General features: G+C 36.2%; 2 protein-coding genes across 7 annotated transcripts in view; one reads left to right on the forward strand and one right to left on the reverse strand.

Annotated features, from left to right (window-relative positions):
- The window catches only part of LOC143860283 (putative triglyceride lipase), a 36,620-nt gene extending 24,583 nt beyond the window's left edge, over positions 1 to 12,037 (forward strand). For 3 of the 6 annotated variants that reach the window (XM_077370853.1, XM_077370851.1, XM_077370854.1), the window contains 6 exons: positions 1,925 to 2,038; positions 4,829 to 4,910; positions 6,966 to 7,091; positions 9,042 to 9,122; positions 10,739 to 10,864; positions 11,704 to 12,037. In XM_077370853.1, coding sequence (XP_077226968.1) covers positions 1,925 to 2,038; positions 4,829 to 4,910; positions 6,966 to 7,091; positions 9,042 to 9,122; positions 10,739 to 10,864; positions 11,704 to 11,775 — 601 coding nt within the window. In that variant the 3' untranslated portion in view covers positions 11,776 to 12,037. Of the gene's footprint in view, positions 1 to 1,924; positions 2,050 to 4,828; positions 4,911 to 6,952; positions 7,092 to 9,041; positions 9,123 to 10,738; positions 10,865 to 11,703 lie in introns of those variants that run through there. The other 3 variants (XM_077370852.1, XR_013239657.1, XR_013239659.1) reach the window with 3 other exon arrangements.
- Positions 12,038 to 12,245: 208 nt separating this feature from the next.
- LOC143860284 (uncharacterized) lies at positions 12,246 to 14,307 on the reverse strand. Its single transcript, XM_077370855.1, has 2 exons — positions 13,761 to 14,307; positions 12,246 to 12,890 (listed from the first exon to the last, which is right to left on the reverse strand). The coding sequence occupies exons 1-2, from the start codon at positions 14,188 to 14,190 to the stop codon at positions 12,619 to 12,621; spliced, it is 702 nt and encodes a 233-aa protein (XP_077226970.1). The 5' UTR covers positions 14,191 to 14,307; the 3' UTR covers positions 12,246 to 12,618.
- Between the last annotated feature and the right edge of the window lie 1,205 nt (positions 14,308 to 15,512).

Raw genomic sequence — 15,512 nt, forward strand, 5'->3', positions numbered from 1 at the left:
ATAGTTTGAATGTGTTATTTGAATTGTCTCTTGACCCCCTTTAGTAGTTTATTTGTGAAAATCTTATGAATAACCCGATGTGCTATTATATATACTAGAGGATGTGTTTTTGTAATATTATTATTATTTTTACGAAATCAATAAATTATGTTAAGCAAATGAAGCAATGTACAAATTTGCAATTGGGACAGAGGTTGCCCCATGTACAAATAATCTCTACCAGCTCCCATCTTTATTAGACTATTGGCCAACTCGTTAACCACTCGATATATGAAATTACCGTCTCCCTCCCTCTAATCATGTCAACAATCTCATTGATGAAGTTCGCCACTCTCCACGGCCTGTCAAAATTCTGCAGTGCCCTCCCAAGCTCCCATCTTTATTAGACTATTGGCCAACTCGTTAGCCACTCGACATATGAAATTACAATCTCCCTCTCTCTAATCATGTCAACAATCTCATTGATGAAGTTCGCCACTCTCCACGGCCTGTCAAAATTCTGCACTTCACTGCCCTCCCAATCTCCTTTTCTTAATCCCCTTCTACCCACAACTTTCCTCTCTATGTCCCTTTTGAATCTATGGATCCCTCTGATCAATGCTCGAACATCGGCCTCTTTCAAGTTTATGATGCCTATCAAACCCGGAGAAGAGATGACTTGCCTCTTACTCTGAATACCCCACCAGTACCCATAGGACCCAGATTTCCTAAAGTGCATCCATCAAAGTTCAGCTTAACGGTGTTTGGCGAAGGTGGAATACATTTGCCCACTTCTTTTCCATTTGCTAATCTTTCCATTAAAATGTTCTTCCAGTTTTTTGAAGAAATTGTGTCGAGTACTGCCAATCAAACCATATGCTCCTCACAACTGCAAAATACTGTCTTTGTCTCCAAAATCTCGGCATCTCTACCCATAAATGAGAGCCCCTAAGGATTTTGGGAGAACTCACATAATGTTATATGTTTTAAATACCTTGGACAAATTCTGCTTACTTGTAGCAAATGAAAGCATGATCAACTGCCTTCGCTTCCTATTTGCAGAGTACACCTGTTTGCAAGCTTGAAATGCCTCCTCTTTAGGCTATCAAGGGTGCAAAAATGTTAGTCCTACTTAAGATCACAATCAAGCGTAAACCCTGGTTTCTAGGGAGATACAGAGCCCTCTAAACTTTCTCCCAATTCATTTCTGATGTGTCTTCCTTTGTCAACATCCCATAAAAGGATTTGACTGAAAACACACCATAAGGCATCGGCATCCCATGTCATCATATCCTCCTCAACCTGAGAAATATTAACATTTTCAAAGCTGCGTAGAGTAGAAAACTTGAGTGAGAGATAGTGACCGGAAGAAAGAAAGAAGAAAGGAAGAGGGGAAAGAAATTGTTAAATTTAGATGTATATCCCTTCGTGAAGCATCCCCTCTTTTATTTGTGATGTCATACGAAAAGATTTAAATGCCCTAAGTGATATAAACATGTAGCATACTAAGCAAGAAATAAGGCAAGAAACTAATTTATCTTTTGACAGTTGTTAAAAGACTCAATTAGAAAGTTATTCTTATCTACATACATCTGTCATTTTACAAGATTATTCTTTTCTACATATCTCTGTCATTTTTCATTTGATATTCAATCCACGGATCCCTTTATATTATACATAAACATATGCATATATACATACATGCATATTTATTCTATCAAGAAGTCATTAATCCTTATCGGGTCTCTAGCAATTAGAACACAACATAATTTATGCAGCATGAATATGTACACTTATTTACTTCTGGTTGTAAGCTTATAGCCGTAAAGCTCATTGCTATTAGTGCACTTCCTCCAGAATTTTTTTTTTCTATTTTATTATCAGTGTCTAGCTATTTGTTATTTCTTTCTATTCCGTGCATAATCTAAATATGTTAATATTGCAGAGAGGATCATGTGGAAACTATGACTAAGTGGCATGTTTATGTGACCGGACATAGTTTAGGTGGTGCATTAGCTACCCTTCTTGCTCTCGAGCTTTGTTCGAGTCAGATGGCAAAGTGAGTTTTATGTATGTCTTACAAAATGTGATTTTATATTTATATCTTTTTTGTTACAAATCAATATTTGTTTATATTGAGCAATCTATATTTCATTCAGAAGATCTCTTCGAGACATACATATGCTATCTCTTCATATTTTACAAGATTTTATAGTTCTGTGCATCCAAAATAGTCTAATGTTGATGGAATTAGTGACGACAATTAGAGTTTTGATTGTTTTATGTTTCAGTTTCAGTTTTTAGAAGTCTAGAGTCTAGACTTTAGAGTCTTTAGTAAAGGGTCATTAGAGTAACAATGAAGGCTAAGATTAGAAATTTTTTTTTGCAAAGTACCTTCAGAAAAATCTTGTATGGTATTTTTTTTGGTCCGTGAGTCACCTAATAAGAGCTAAGACTCAGTCATATGCTCAGCATCCAAATCTAACTATGCTCAACATCCAAATCTAACTATGAGTATCTTGAAAATGCTCTGAAATCCATTAAGAACAAAGGTACATTCGGGCTTAGCCAAAAGATGCCTACGTACAAATGGATTAATTCTTGAATTGACCTAATATTAAGCTGCAAAAATAAGGGTATTCTACTTGTATAAATATGTTATAGAAGGTGAATATTGATTCCTTGAAATTAAGTAAAATAGAACACTAACGCTGAATCGTTTCAACAAAAAAGGTGGAAAAAAATAAAAATTAAGGCTGAATTTGATCTGTTTCTAGAATATTCTGTACACAGGGGGACTCCTGGTTCCTTCTGCTTGTAATGATCTAAGTAGATGAATATATTGTCAATTTTCAAAAAAAAATTGATCTGGTTTTGAATATTATGTCTTATTAACTGGAAATTGGTTTTAAGTGAGTTATAGTGGGGATAATCTTATAGCTTTAACATTGAAACCTAGAATAGAAGTTGGCAAATTCTTCAATGCTTTCGATCGAAGAGAAAATGGATCTCCACATGTGTATTAAACAAAGGAAAAGCAAAGGGACACTTCAATTTTGAAAGTCCATTATTTATATGCATGGTCTCTGTCGTATTTACAAATTAAACAACTTACATAGTAATCCAAATAGCTTCTTGATAAGAGCAAAAAGGTTATAAGGTAGTTTATATTGATGTATAAGATGAATCTTTCAATGGTTCAAGATTTATAGCTGGACAGCATGTATATGAGGGTAGCTGTTCACATATGTTATATTGGTCCAATTTGTGGAGTACCTTTGGGTTTGCCTCAAAACTTGCCTTTTTATTTAACCAGATATATATAAGGGCAGTGGTTCACATATGTGGTATTGATCCAACTTGTGGAGTACCTTTGGGGTTGTTTCCAAACTTGCCTTTTGATTTAAGGGCGGAGAGGGGGTTTAGCCTTTATCTTATAAGGAAATTCTCTTCATCTCTGCAATGATGAACCTTCCACCCAACCATTTGTGATGCAATTTATTACAGAAATAAAATTCCAAGAGTCGATGGGTAGCTCTTGGTTACAGATATCAACAAATAATCCAAATCTTAAATCAATTAAGAAGTAATTTGCTGCAGTAAAATCACGGCATTCACCATTAGGTAGATGACGAATCCAAGAAGATGAAAAATTGTTGCAGATAAGTCGAAAGCTGGTGATTACAACCGTAGCTCAGATCTGATGAAAACCTTGTAGTAGTCTTTAGTAGCAAGGCTCTCAAAGTTTGGAATTTCCTGCAAGTGAACTCCAGAGACAGATCTGTAGGTATTTGCTGTACATAAAGTGTGGAAAATTCCGTGAACAAAGCCGTGATCTGTTCAAGAACAAAAAGTGAAGAAAATTCTGCGCAGAAAATAAACCCAAACTTCTTCTCTTATTTTCACCTCCAAACTCTCTAAAAACCCTGCAAGCATATATCACCATATAGACACCCCAGCTTGAGTCCTAACTGAATTATACTTTCTAACAGAAATAAAAACTTAAAATAGAGAAAACCCACGAAACATTTTTTAAAGCTAACAGTCCAACTAATTCAAACTTCCTAACAAAAGACTTTTCTGGGAAAAAAACATAACAGCAGCATAAAAATAAATTTTTATATATGCGTGGGAGTGGAGTGGGCCCCATTTGTGTCAAAGCTCATACATAATGAAGTGGACCTCATTTATGTCAGATCTGGGCATTTCCACCATTCTTTGGCTCATGTTCTTCCTCCAAACCTGGGTCACGATCAATTCCAGATTTAACTCTTCTTTCATAGGTTTTAATGGCATTGGGATGCTATGATTTTCGCACATGCCGATCCACCATATCTTTAACCTCAATCATAAGTTGAAATACATCAATTTAATCCTAATAATGTTATGCTTCCTTGAAGGTTTCTTTTTCTCGAAGATTTTAATATTGTCAAGGCATTGTGTGTGACACTTTTAAAGAACAAATGGAAATTTAAGTTGCCTTTTCCCCTTATCTTTTTGTATGAAAAGATTGTTTTCTTTTGCATCCTTGATAATAATGCCCATTTTTAGCATACTAACATCATAACATGTTTATGATTCATTCGTTGATGATAATGTCGGAAGTGACTAAAGTACTAAACTATAGGCCTAGAGCGGATATTTTTTTTCCAAAATAAGGACAATGCTGTTCTAAATCCACTACTATTTTAGCATATATCCTAAACAAGAGCTTATGAACTAATCTTGTTCCATTTATTGTTGTATTGTAAATCTCATAAAAATCCATTCATTCATTGTGGTGCTTTTGTACATAGTGGTATTTTTCTTGGGTACAACTTTGAGATCCTCTTTTATGGTTTGTGTATAGGTGTGGTGCAATTTCCATTACCATGTATAACTTTGGTTCTCCTAGAGTTGGGAATAAAAGATTTGCAGAAGTCTACAATGAGGTAATTGGCAGTTGTATTCATGTTTCGAGTAATATTATATAGCATGAAAATGCTCTAAGCAATATTCTATATATGAACTTCAAAAGAGATACAGAAGCTTTTTAACCTTTATATGTAAATGACAAAAGCCTTAGCCTTTTCCTCCAAATGAAATCAACCTCAATTATATGGATGCCAAACTGAATCTCCTATTGTCCTTGACATATTTAAAAGATGTTGTGATCCAACTGCATGTGAAATGGGATCAACAGGAATATGACTTGTGATGTGTCTTTTTATTCCGTAGCTTCAAATTAAAAACTGTAGAATGTCACTCTCTTAGGCCCTGTTCGTTTGAGATTGTGACAACCGATTGTAAGACAGATCGGTTATTGGACTCAAAATTACGTTTAATTTTTAGTCCAATAATAGGTTTGGGCCTCACAATCTGTAGGCACGTTCTCAAACGAACAGGGCCTAATCTTCATTGATCAAAACATCTCAAAAATGACGACTAACATAATATATCCCTTATACCAAAATAGGAAAAAAATCAAACTATCACCCCGTAATATATATCCCCATTACAAAATATGACAAAAGACATCCAAGAGATGTTCCTTCAGAGTTTCTTCTAATCCGCATCAAGTTGTGATACTACTTTTGTCATTGTTAAGCTTACTTCTGAAGCTTATATTGACATACAGTTATCCATTTTTTCATATGGGAAACTTGATCTCCTCTTTTCACATGCTCGTGTTAATTAATTCTTCGATTACCAATTTTTTCCCTAAATGATAATTATCAAAATATAATATTGGTTTATTGAAGGTATATCAAGCCAAGATCGAGGTAGCCCAATGCAGTAACTATGATGTTGTTAAAGTATAAAAGATAAATAACGCCTTTCTCCAAATAAGTGATTGGAGAAGTTGGTAAGTTAACATGGTATCAGAGCCAAAGGTCTCGAGTTCAAACCTCCCGGATAGTAAAAATCCACGTGCGATGGTCGGCCCAAAGTGGGACCACATGTGCCATATGTTTGCCAAGTGGGCCACACGTGCGGGGGAGTGTTAAAGTATAAAAGATAAATAACACCTTTCTCCAACAGCTTAAGCGATTGGAGAAGTTGGTAACTTAACAGATGTCATTGCACAACAACTAGTCTAGTAACTTCAGACATTTCATCCTTTCATGAACTAGTTTCAATGTGCACAGAAAACTCATCAATTCAACTCAACTCAACTCATCTAAGCCTTTTTCCCTAACTAGTTGGGGTCGGCTAATGAATCCTTTAGAAAATTTTCATGAAGAAAACTCATATCGTCACAAAATTATAAATTCAAGTTCTCCTATTTAGCTATTCAAACTGGCTGTTGTCTTGCAAGTGTCAGTTCTTAGGACTACTTCCCACTTTATTAGAGACCCATACTTAGACTAGGCAGAGTGTTTAAGTAATCAAGAGCTTAGTAATCAGGGTTCAAATAAAGAAAAAAAGAAAAAAAAAAAGAAAACTTGCCATAGAAGTATGAATTAATGGACCTAGCCTCAAACCCTTGTCGAAGCATAAAACAACGAAGAAAAAACAAAACATAGAGAAAAAAAATAGGAAACGAGCAATTTGAATTTAGAAAAATAAATTAAAATTAATAAATAAAAAAAATGTGAAAACATAACCATGAAATCTCATCAAATCACTTAAACCATGCATATTTAATGAATCATACTTGTTTTTATGATTTACAACTAATCTGTAACAAAATTTTGGGAGAAATTTAGATTATTTACATCAGTTATTGTAAACATTGATTCGCTTTGGATCCATCGATTCACTCCATTCGTAATTTGTATTCTTCATCTGACTAAAGATTAGTAGGATATGGATCAATTTACACATATCGTGATATTGATTTTGGAACAATGTTAACTATTGGTTGTGTATTCTATTAACACGTGATTAATGTCACTGTGAGTTGTTGCTTCTGTTGATAATATCAATTGCCTATTACTAGCACATGATTTATGTCACTTTGGGTTGTGGAACTCTACTTATTTGCTCACAGCCAAAATTTGCAGAAAGTTAAAGATAGCTGGAGAATCGTTAATCACAGAGATATTATTCCAACAGTGCCGCGGCTGATGGGCTATTGTCATGTTGCTCAACCTGTTTATCTTACAACTGGAGATTTAAGGGATGCTTTGGTGGGTGATTGGTTTCAAGATCCATAAGTATTAGTGCCTTTTTAACTGTCATAGTAATTGTTATTGGCATTGCTCTTTATCTTGAATGACCAGAATAATGGTCCATGAATAATCTGGATGCTATTTACAAATATTTGTTCCAAAATAAGTGTTGTCTATTCTAACCAAGTATGAGAAAGTTCTTATTTGTCATTGTGAGTTGCATTTCTACCAAGTTCCATTACTCTTAACCCTTTCAGTTATCAAATTGGCGGCAAAAACCATGTTATGAACGGCAAAAATGAAAATGTAGCACATAATAGTGTTAAAACTCCTTCGATTGCTATTCAGATTGGAACTGATACAGCAAATTGGGTTATGGTAATAGAGATGTAAGTTCCAACTGAAGTTATTCTCTCTAAGCCAGCACAAAAGACTACATAGTTGCTACAAGTAGGTCTAAGTTTCTAACTCTGATTTTATTAAAAAAACCCAATCCAGCACTAAAACCACACCAAGAAAGAATGTCTTTTTAAATCTGTTCTTTATTCTTTACATTGTAGAAGATTAGATTAAATGTGCTCAACTAATGAACCTGGTTCTGAAACAACTGCTTTTAGAACTCCTGGATTGACTCCCTCCAATTGCTGGAGCTCTCTCTCCAGCTCAATGTAACACTTGATCCCCTTTTTCTGCTGCTTCTTTCACTCGATGTATATGCATTTTTAGTCTGCATAGCCCTGAGGTTAATTACTAATTTTTATTGAGGAGCAACCAACTTGATTCTGTGGCCCACTTTAGGTGCATTTCTGTCTAGTTTTCTGCTGGAACAATATTTCTCCATTTTAAAAGGCCTAAGTTTGAAGTTACTGATGTGATACTCAATTCTGTGACCTACTTGTAGTCCTATAATAAAAATTGGTACGCCTTTTATTGATGACAAAACCGAAAATTCCCGGAGTTGCCGAGTTGGTACTGCCACAGGTGTGTTATGGTGAAAAAAGTGCGGGATCCATTTGTATTATATTGCCACCTTAGTGGGGTGTTGCTGTGTACAGCTATGCCATTATATATTATCTGTTATACTAAATAGATTTTCATTCAATATGTTGTCTGCTTTATCGAAATAGATGTGTATGAGGATGTGTGAACATTAGGTGCTTTACATTTACGTGATAGAAGAATTTCCTTGTTTTGAGAAGCAAATCCATGCGAATTAATATATTCATGCATTATTACTCATGGTAGGTAAGCATACTAGTGAATCACTAATATGCTACTCAACTGAAATTACTATCTGTGAATTACCAACGCATTACTTGCCTCAACTCGGCATAATTTTTGTGTCAATGGAGGAAGGGAACTATAAATGTACCCGAACATCTTTTTCATACCAAGAAGACTTTCTTTGGCAAAATGCAGAAAAATTTTCTCTTTAAATTTGGGCACTATTATTAACTCTGGACTTGAAGTTATGGCCTTCTCCTCATGCCATCAACACAATCTCTGCATTCGATGTTGAGTATGAACCCTCTAATAAGTTCTAATTATGAATCCTCTCAAAAACAAAATTTCCCAACTGATTATGTTTTGGTTGGATTCGTAAGACAGTTGGCCTAATTTCAAATTAATATGTTTGTAGAGAACAAGTGATCAAGTGGAACTCCCATTGCATGCAAATAGAAACTTCTTACTCTTCTGTCCTAAAGTGGTTGATTGATGAACAAACAAAAAGAAAATATTTTTTATCCATTGCCAACCTGAAAACTAAGTTTTGATTATCAATTGCGTTTATTCTCAGTTTCTATAAATGGTTTCATGCCTAAATGTTATAAAACAAATTTCGATTATGCTAATAGTTTCTTTATTTAAAATTGCTAAAGCATTAATTCATGTAATGCATGTCAACTACAATGAACTTTGGTTATTTGTTATACATGTTCTTTATATTTAACAAACATGTTGTCACAGGCTAACATGGATCTTGTAGAAGACGGGTACCAAGGTGATGTCATTGGGGAGTACACACCTGATGTTCTCGTCAACGAGTTTGTATGCTTTTCAAAACAAAAACCCTGCTTGTTGGTTTAGCCTTAATATCATGCATACAGACTCATTGTATTGCATTATATCATTGTTTGGAAGATTATATTCCACCCCCAATTTTAGCATTTTGACCACTTCTCATTTTCATTATATATTTCAAACAGTTAGTTTGAAAGACCATAATGCCATTTGTGTTCTTAATTTTCTTGCACAAATAAATGATGGAAGAAAGAGGGGAGAAAGGAGCAAGTTAAAGAAGAGGAGAGAGAGAGACTCATGTCTGTCTTCAAAGAGACCATTGGTCTTAAGCCTGGCTTCACAGTTACCCTCAAATTCCACGTGAAGCTTACCCACAAAAATAGGCTCCTAGATCCTGTACCGATCAATGGCCTAACTTTGTGGGTCCTCCGCAAGCATCACCATTTCAGGCCTCTTACATGTTCAAGAGTAGATGTGTAGGGATAATGCTTGGCCACTTGTAAGCTTCAATCACCAACCTGTATGCTTGCAAGCTATGATCTTGAGTAGAATGGGTAGGTCGCCATCTTTCTCCAATCCATGATGAAGGATGTCAATTACTTCACTAATCTTCTGCAAATTCAATTCACTAGGATCTGGCAGCAACATCACATCAGTGCAACAGATATAAGGAAAAGGAGGTAAAAAAAGGTGTAAAAAGGAAGAACCCTATTTATCTTCTAATTGGAGATCTAAAAAGTTAAAATCTATATCAGAGAAGAGATCTGAAAGAAGTTGGAATGGAGGGCATAGATCAGATCACAAGTTGAAAAGAGGGGAAAATTTTGGGTCTATCAGAGTGGGAACGGAAAAGGGCAACTTTTTCCTGTGTTTGGAGACCAAAGGAGAGGTAAAAACCAGAGAAAAACAGAAAAATGAAGTGTAAACAAAAAGCGAATGAGTTATCCTCGACCATCTGCTCCTCTCTCTCTCTCTCTATAATTTTGGACAAGAAAATAGAGAACGTAAGGGTGTTTATGGTCTTTTAAAAATTATGTAAAATGCAATATTATGTCAATAGGTAGGGGTGGAATGGCTAGGCTAGAATAGGAGGTGGAAATATCATCCCCACCCCAAACACCCAGCCCCCCCAACACAAAAACACACAGACATGCTACTGATATTGGCACTGCCATGGTTTAATAATGGCACAAACTCAGCTTTTCTTTTCTGTTTTCATTGGCTTCTGAGAGTTTTTTAGAAACTGTAATAACTTTTGACAGCTGTTTATATATATATATATATATATAGGTAATTGATTGGAAAATTCAGTAAAACAGGCCCCCCTCAATGACTGATAATGGAAGACAATATTTTGATGGTCTGGAGATGTGTGCACAAATAGCATCATATATATTTCTTATTTCTCACAAACCAAAATGCTGTGTGTTCTGCTGAACAGTAACAGTTTTATATACTTTGATATGTTCATATTTTTGGAGGCAACTGAAATGTTTTTAGAAGGCATGAAAAAGTAAAAGATTATAATTTCTAACTTTGATGTGTTCATATTTTTGTCGGACGCAACTGAAATGTTTTTAGAAGGCATGAAAAGTAAAGGATTGTAATTTCTAACCCCATTTTTATGTGTATTTTTTCTTCAGATGAAAGGAGAGAGGGAACTCGTTGAAAAGATATTGCTGACTGAGATAAATCTCTTCCGTTCGATCAGAGATGGGAGTGCACTTATGCAGCATATGGAAGACTTCTATTATATCACACTTTTAGAGGTGTGCCTTCTCTTACCTTTTTATCCAAAATCATCCCTTTGAGTTGCTTGAGTTCATGGTTAACCTCAGGTATGATTGTTAACTACAGATTAGATGTTCTGTACTTCATACCTAATGGTAAACCTTTATTTGAGCATTCTCTTATAGCTAAATTTAGTGATATGCTAAGCAACAAAAGATTGGGCAAAAGAAAGAATTTTAGAACACGAAATTGTATTACACACCATACAGGCAACTTTAGCATATGTAGAAATTTAGCATCACATTATTAGCAAAGCATTCCAAGTGAATACAATCGAAACATCTTCAATGTGATGCTCTCATGCTTGTTTAGAAATTGGCTGCAATAGGCTTCTAGGTTGTGTGCATGAATCCCTTTTAAGGTGGCTTCTTGAAGAAACCTTTGTGTGTGAGGTGGCTTTTAAACTTATTTGTGTTCAAATATGCTCTCATGCTTGTTCAGAAACATAAAAGCAATCTTCATATTTTAGGCGCTTTTGTCCCTCAAGCTTGATTTCTGCTTCCAAAGTGAGCTTCCAACCCAATTAGAGAGATTCCGATAACTATGTCAGGATGATCCGGATAGTTTATTATATACTACGAATACATGTATAAAAAGGGAGGCCCAGTGGACGAGGCTCCCGCCATTGCGAGGTCTGGGGAGGGCTAGATGTACTACAAATACATGTATGAGATATAAAAAAAATACCAAAATATAAATGTGAATAGGTATTTTGCCTTATTGCTGTGTAAACAAGTGCACGGACATGGTACTTATGTTTTATCTTATTTCCTTGATAGCAAATTTCATCAACTTAAGAATCTCTCGTCTTCTGCAGAGTGCGAGATCGAATTACAGAACTGTTGGCAGTTCAAATTCCAATGAAGAAGGCAACTCATTGATCACCTAAGCTTGTCTACTTCATCTCCTCAATCAATCTTTTGATGGAGAAATGTCTTTCTCATTTCAATCTGTATAGACTGCATCAAGTCATCTCTTCTATAATTTCTTCATGTAAAATGATGTAAGTTTAATTTATAGTCACTGAGAAAGTCCATGTAGTCTGGACAATTTCAATCTTGTATACCCATCAAATGTGCTTCAACATGGATTATGTATATATATTGGTTATCAAAATCACCTGGCTTTTTGCACTGGTAGAATTTCTTTCAGTTTAGTTCAATATCGCAGACTTGTGGATTGAGTTCTTATGGACAAACGGCATTTTTTGAAGTTTAATACACTTAAACTCTGATCTTGTAGATCTGCTCAACTTCTGTAAATAAGATGTTATTCTGTTGCCCATTTATGTTTCTGCTAGTGCTCCTGTTGATTTTTAACATTCCTGATAAGTAGAAATTGGCCAAAATGAAGCAAATTTGTGTAATATTATTGACCAAAATGAATTAGGGATCGGAATCAGCGTCCAATTCTGCCCAATTCCAGCATTCGGATCAAATAAATGAACAGAATAGAGGATAGAATTGAAACTGGGGCGGAACGGATAGTGGGGAATTTTATGGCGCCGTCTGTCCTTGCCCAAAAAGTAGGATTCTGATTCCAGCAGAGTCGAAATGGGTATACCGATTCCTATTCCTGATTCTGGCAATCCAACAGCACCCTTACTAGTAAATTTTTTTGTTAACGCCCCATCATGATCAAATTCGTGACATTTCAAATTTAAATTACTTTCATTTCTGTGACACACTCGAAACATCTTCAATACAATCTATAGGCGATGAAGTGCTCTATTTCAGGCTCTATTTCTGTTTACTTTTGTGGATTGTAGCCGATTGAATTTGAAGTTTTGAGGGAGATTTTTCCCAATGTGGGGACTTTTGTTGCTGATCATAATTCTTAGGCTCTGTCTCAGTATGTCCACCTCCCTTTCCCTTTTGCCTCCCTCCTCCACCATGGCTAATAGCTGTTCTTTCAATGCTTCCACCGTCTCTTCCCTGGACTTCAGCTCCCTTTGTAGCCCTTCCATATTAACCTCATCCTCTGGCCCCCACCATAATCTATCCCCTGCAGAAAAAAGACCATGTCCACTTAATCACTCCACAAAATCTTTGATCTTAGTGGCAATATCGTTATGTAGGTTTTTTGGCAATGAAATTGATGATGATATGAATATAATCAGAGCGATCTGATATCTGCACCCCCTTTATTTATTAATGACACTCCTTTCTTAATTCTGGACTCTTAATTTGGAGTTAAGAGACTTTTACCATCAATACAGCTAGAGAATTGTGGTAATGAAGTGAGCGCCATCATCAAAACTAAGGACTATCATTTATGAAAAACATTAGTAAATGCTATGGCATGTAAAGGTTCTTATATGATGCATGTGCATATTGAAACATATGAGCAGGGAGAAGTACAGGAGGGACCCAAGTGGATGCATGCATCAAAATCCCCTCCCATCAGATGATCCAATTGGTGGTCAGAAAATGAAGGGATAGAATCATCCAATTACCACAATTAATGGTCATCTAGACCCTCCATTTTGCTCAATCTATGCTTAAGATATGATCAGCAGTCCAAGCCATCTAGTATTTAATGGCCCATTTGACCCTTCCAAGGCCCAGGTAACCATTCACTATGGGGATAGCAAACCAGGATTTATTTTATTCCTGGATAGACATAGACTCCCTATTCTTTGTCCAGTTCTACCTTTGCTCCTGGATAAAAATATTATCAGCACAAAATTGCTAAACATCGGACAAGATGAATTGTCCAACCAGCAAAACCAATACTCAGAGCAGCTTATCCAAGGAATTATGTCCCCCCCTAATCTGTAACTTATCCAAGAATTTAGTAATTAAGTAATGAATGATGCCCAACTCCTCCAGCCATGAGTTGGGCCTGAAACAATGTAAAAACACTGTGCCTTACCTTGATGTGTCCTGTTTATGAGATCGACCAGCTGGCCCTTAATGGCGAGGTAAAGCCCTTTCCACTTCTGGATAGCCTCTTCCCTGAGAGCCTGCTCCTCCATCATCTGCTCCAATACAAAATTGGCTCCCATTAGCTCCCATTCTTTATCACCTTTACCCATTGTCACCATGGGCTTCTCTTCTAGTCGGTGGTTGTCCTGCAAATTGTTCCTCAACCTCCCCACCTCGTCCTTCCATCTCTTCCTCTCGCTCTTCCATTCAGCTTCCTTAGCCACTAACACGCTTGCCTGTTGCTCATGGCCTCTTCTCTCGCCCTCCTCCTTGCACCTCATTTGTGAAACTTCCTCTTCCAAGAACCTGATCCTCTCTCTTAGACCTCTAGAATTCTCATTTGTGTTAGCATTACGTTTGCTTAGAACACTTCCCATTTTCTCCCAAGGGAGCTTGTTCTTGGTTTGCAATTGAGAGAGAGAGAGAGAGAGAGAGAGAGAGAGAGGACATAAATTGAATTGGTTGCAGAGGGAGCCTCGTGGGTGTGCATTTTGCCGGACAGCATTCAAGTATTGGGCTGACTCAGCTACTTCAATAAGTTCAATTGTAATAAATGCTGGCGTGAAAGAGACCCCGTGAAGTGAAGTGACTGCCTCAAGTGAAATGAAAGATGTACGGAGTTCTAAACTCAAGAAGATGAAAGCCCCCCCCTTCTCTGGCTTTAAAAATCACCAATGTGACTAGGGGTTTGCGATTAATAGTAAGAAAACAATTTGATTACAATGATGCAGAATTAAATTCTTAAATAGTATTTCCAAGTTATAATCAAATCAGGAAAGGCATTAAAGAAAGCACCTCATATAAAACTTAAGAAAAGGGAATTTGTAAATATGTTTATAAACAAGTTATGGATTGGAAATTGTTCTCTGTATTTCAACATTGAAGGAAGTCAAAGTTACTCCCTGAAATAGTAAGAACAGAAAATTCTGTATGTGGGTCCTTCAAGGTCTACATCCTTCACCGAATTCATTAATATCTTTTGAATATCAAGCACAAATCACGGCGAAGCCTTGTATATTTGTCGTTGAAAAGACGAAAGTTTGTTCTCATTTCTTCCAAAATGGTAAACCAACATGCTTCACAGGCCATTCATGAGAGTCCAATGATATTTCCACCCCTTTATGCAGCATTTCCTCCATCTTTTCCAGCATTTCCACCCCTATTGTTTGTATTTCCAACTGGGTCTCTTATGTCCTTTATTACGAGCCTTTTGTTTAGCAAGCAGGTCTTGATATTCATTGTTTCTAGTATGCATCTTTGGTCTGCAAGCTCCTCAATATGCACGTATGGTGATGATTGGACCTATTTGAGTGTGGGTCATTTACAATGGGTGTGTAGTGGGCTCACATAAGGGCCTAACCTAATGGGTTCCATCAATCCTGGTGCTTTAGGTGTGTAATACTGAGTACAAAGCCTTGTATTTAAAAGTGGAGAAATGTTAGTGGGCCAGTTTTAATGTGGATAGAAATTCTTGGATAAACTGTTGGAGGAATTGGGTAAGCTTCACTAAGTTCATCTTGAATATTATGCCCTACTAACTGCAGCAGTTCTCGAAATGAACATTGTACGTTAATACCATAGAGATTGTGTGTTTTATTTATAATAGTTGGATTGTAAGATCTTAGATAAGAGACTCATATGAAAGCTCATTGTTCCTTCCCACACTTAGTATGATTACACAATGAAACTCACAAAATAG

Source organism: Tasmannia lanceolata, unplaced genomic scaffold (genome assembly GCF_043159265.1).
Source record: "Tasmannia lanceolata isolate RefF3 unplaced genomic scaffold, GAP_Taslan_0.1 ptg000037l, whole genome shotgun sequence".
NCBI lineage: Eukaryota > Viridiplantae > Streptophyta > Magnoliopsida > Canellales > Winteraceae > Tasmannia > Tasmannia lanceolata.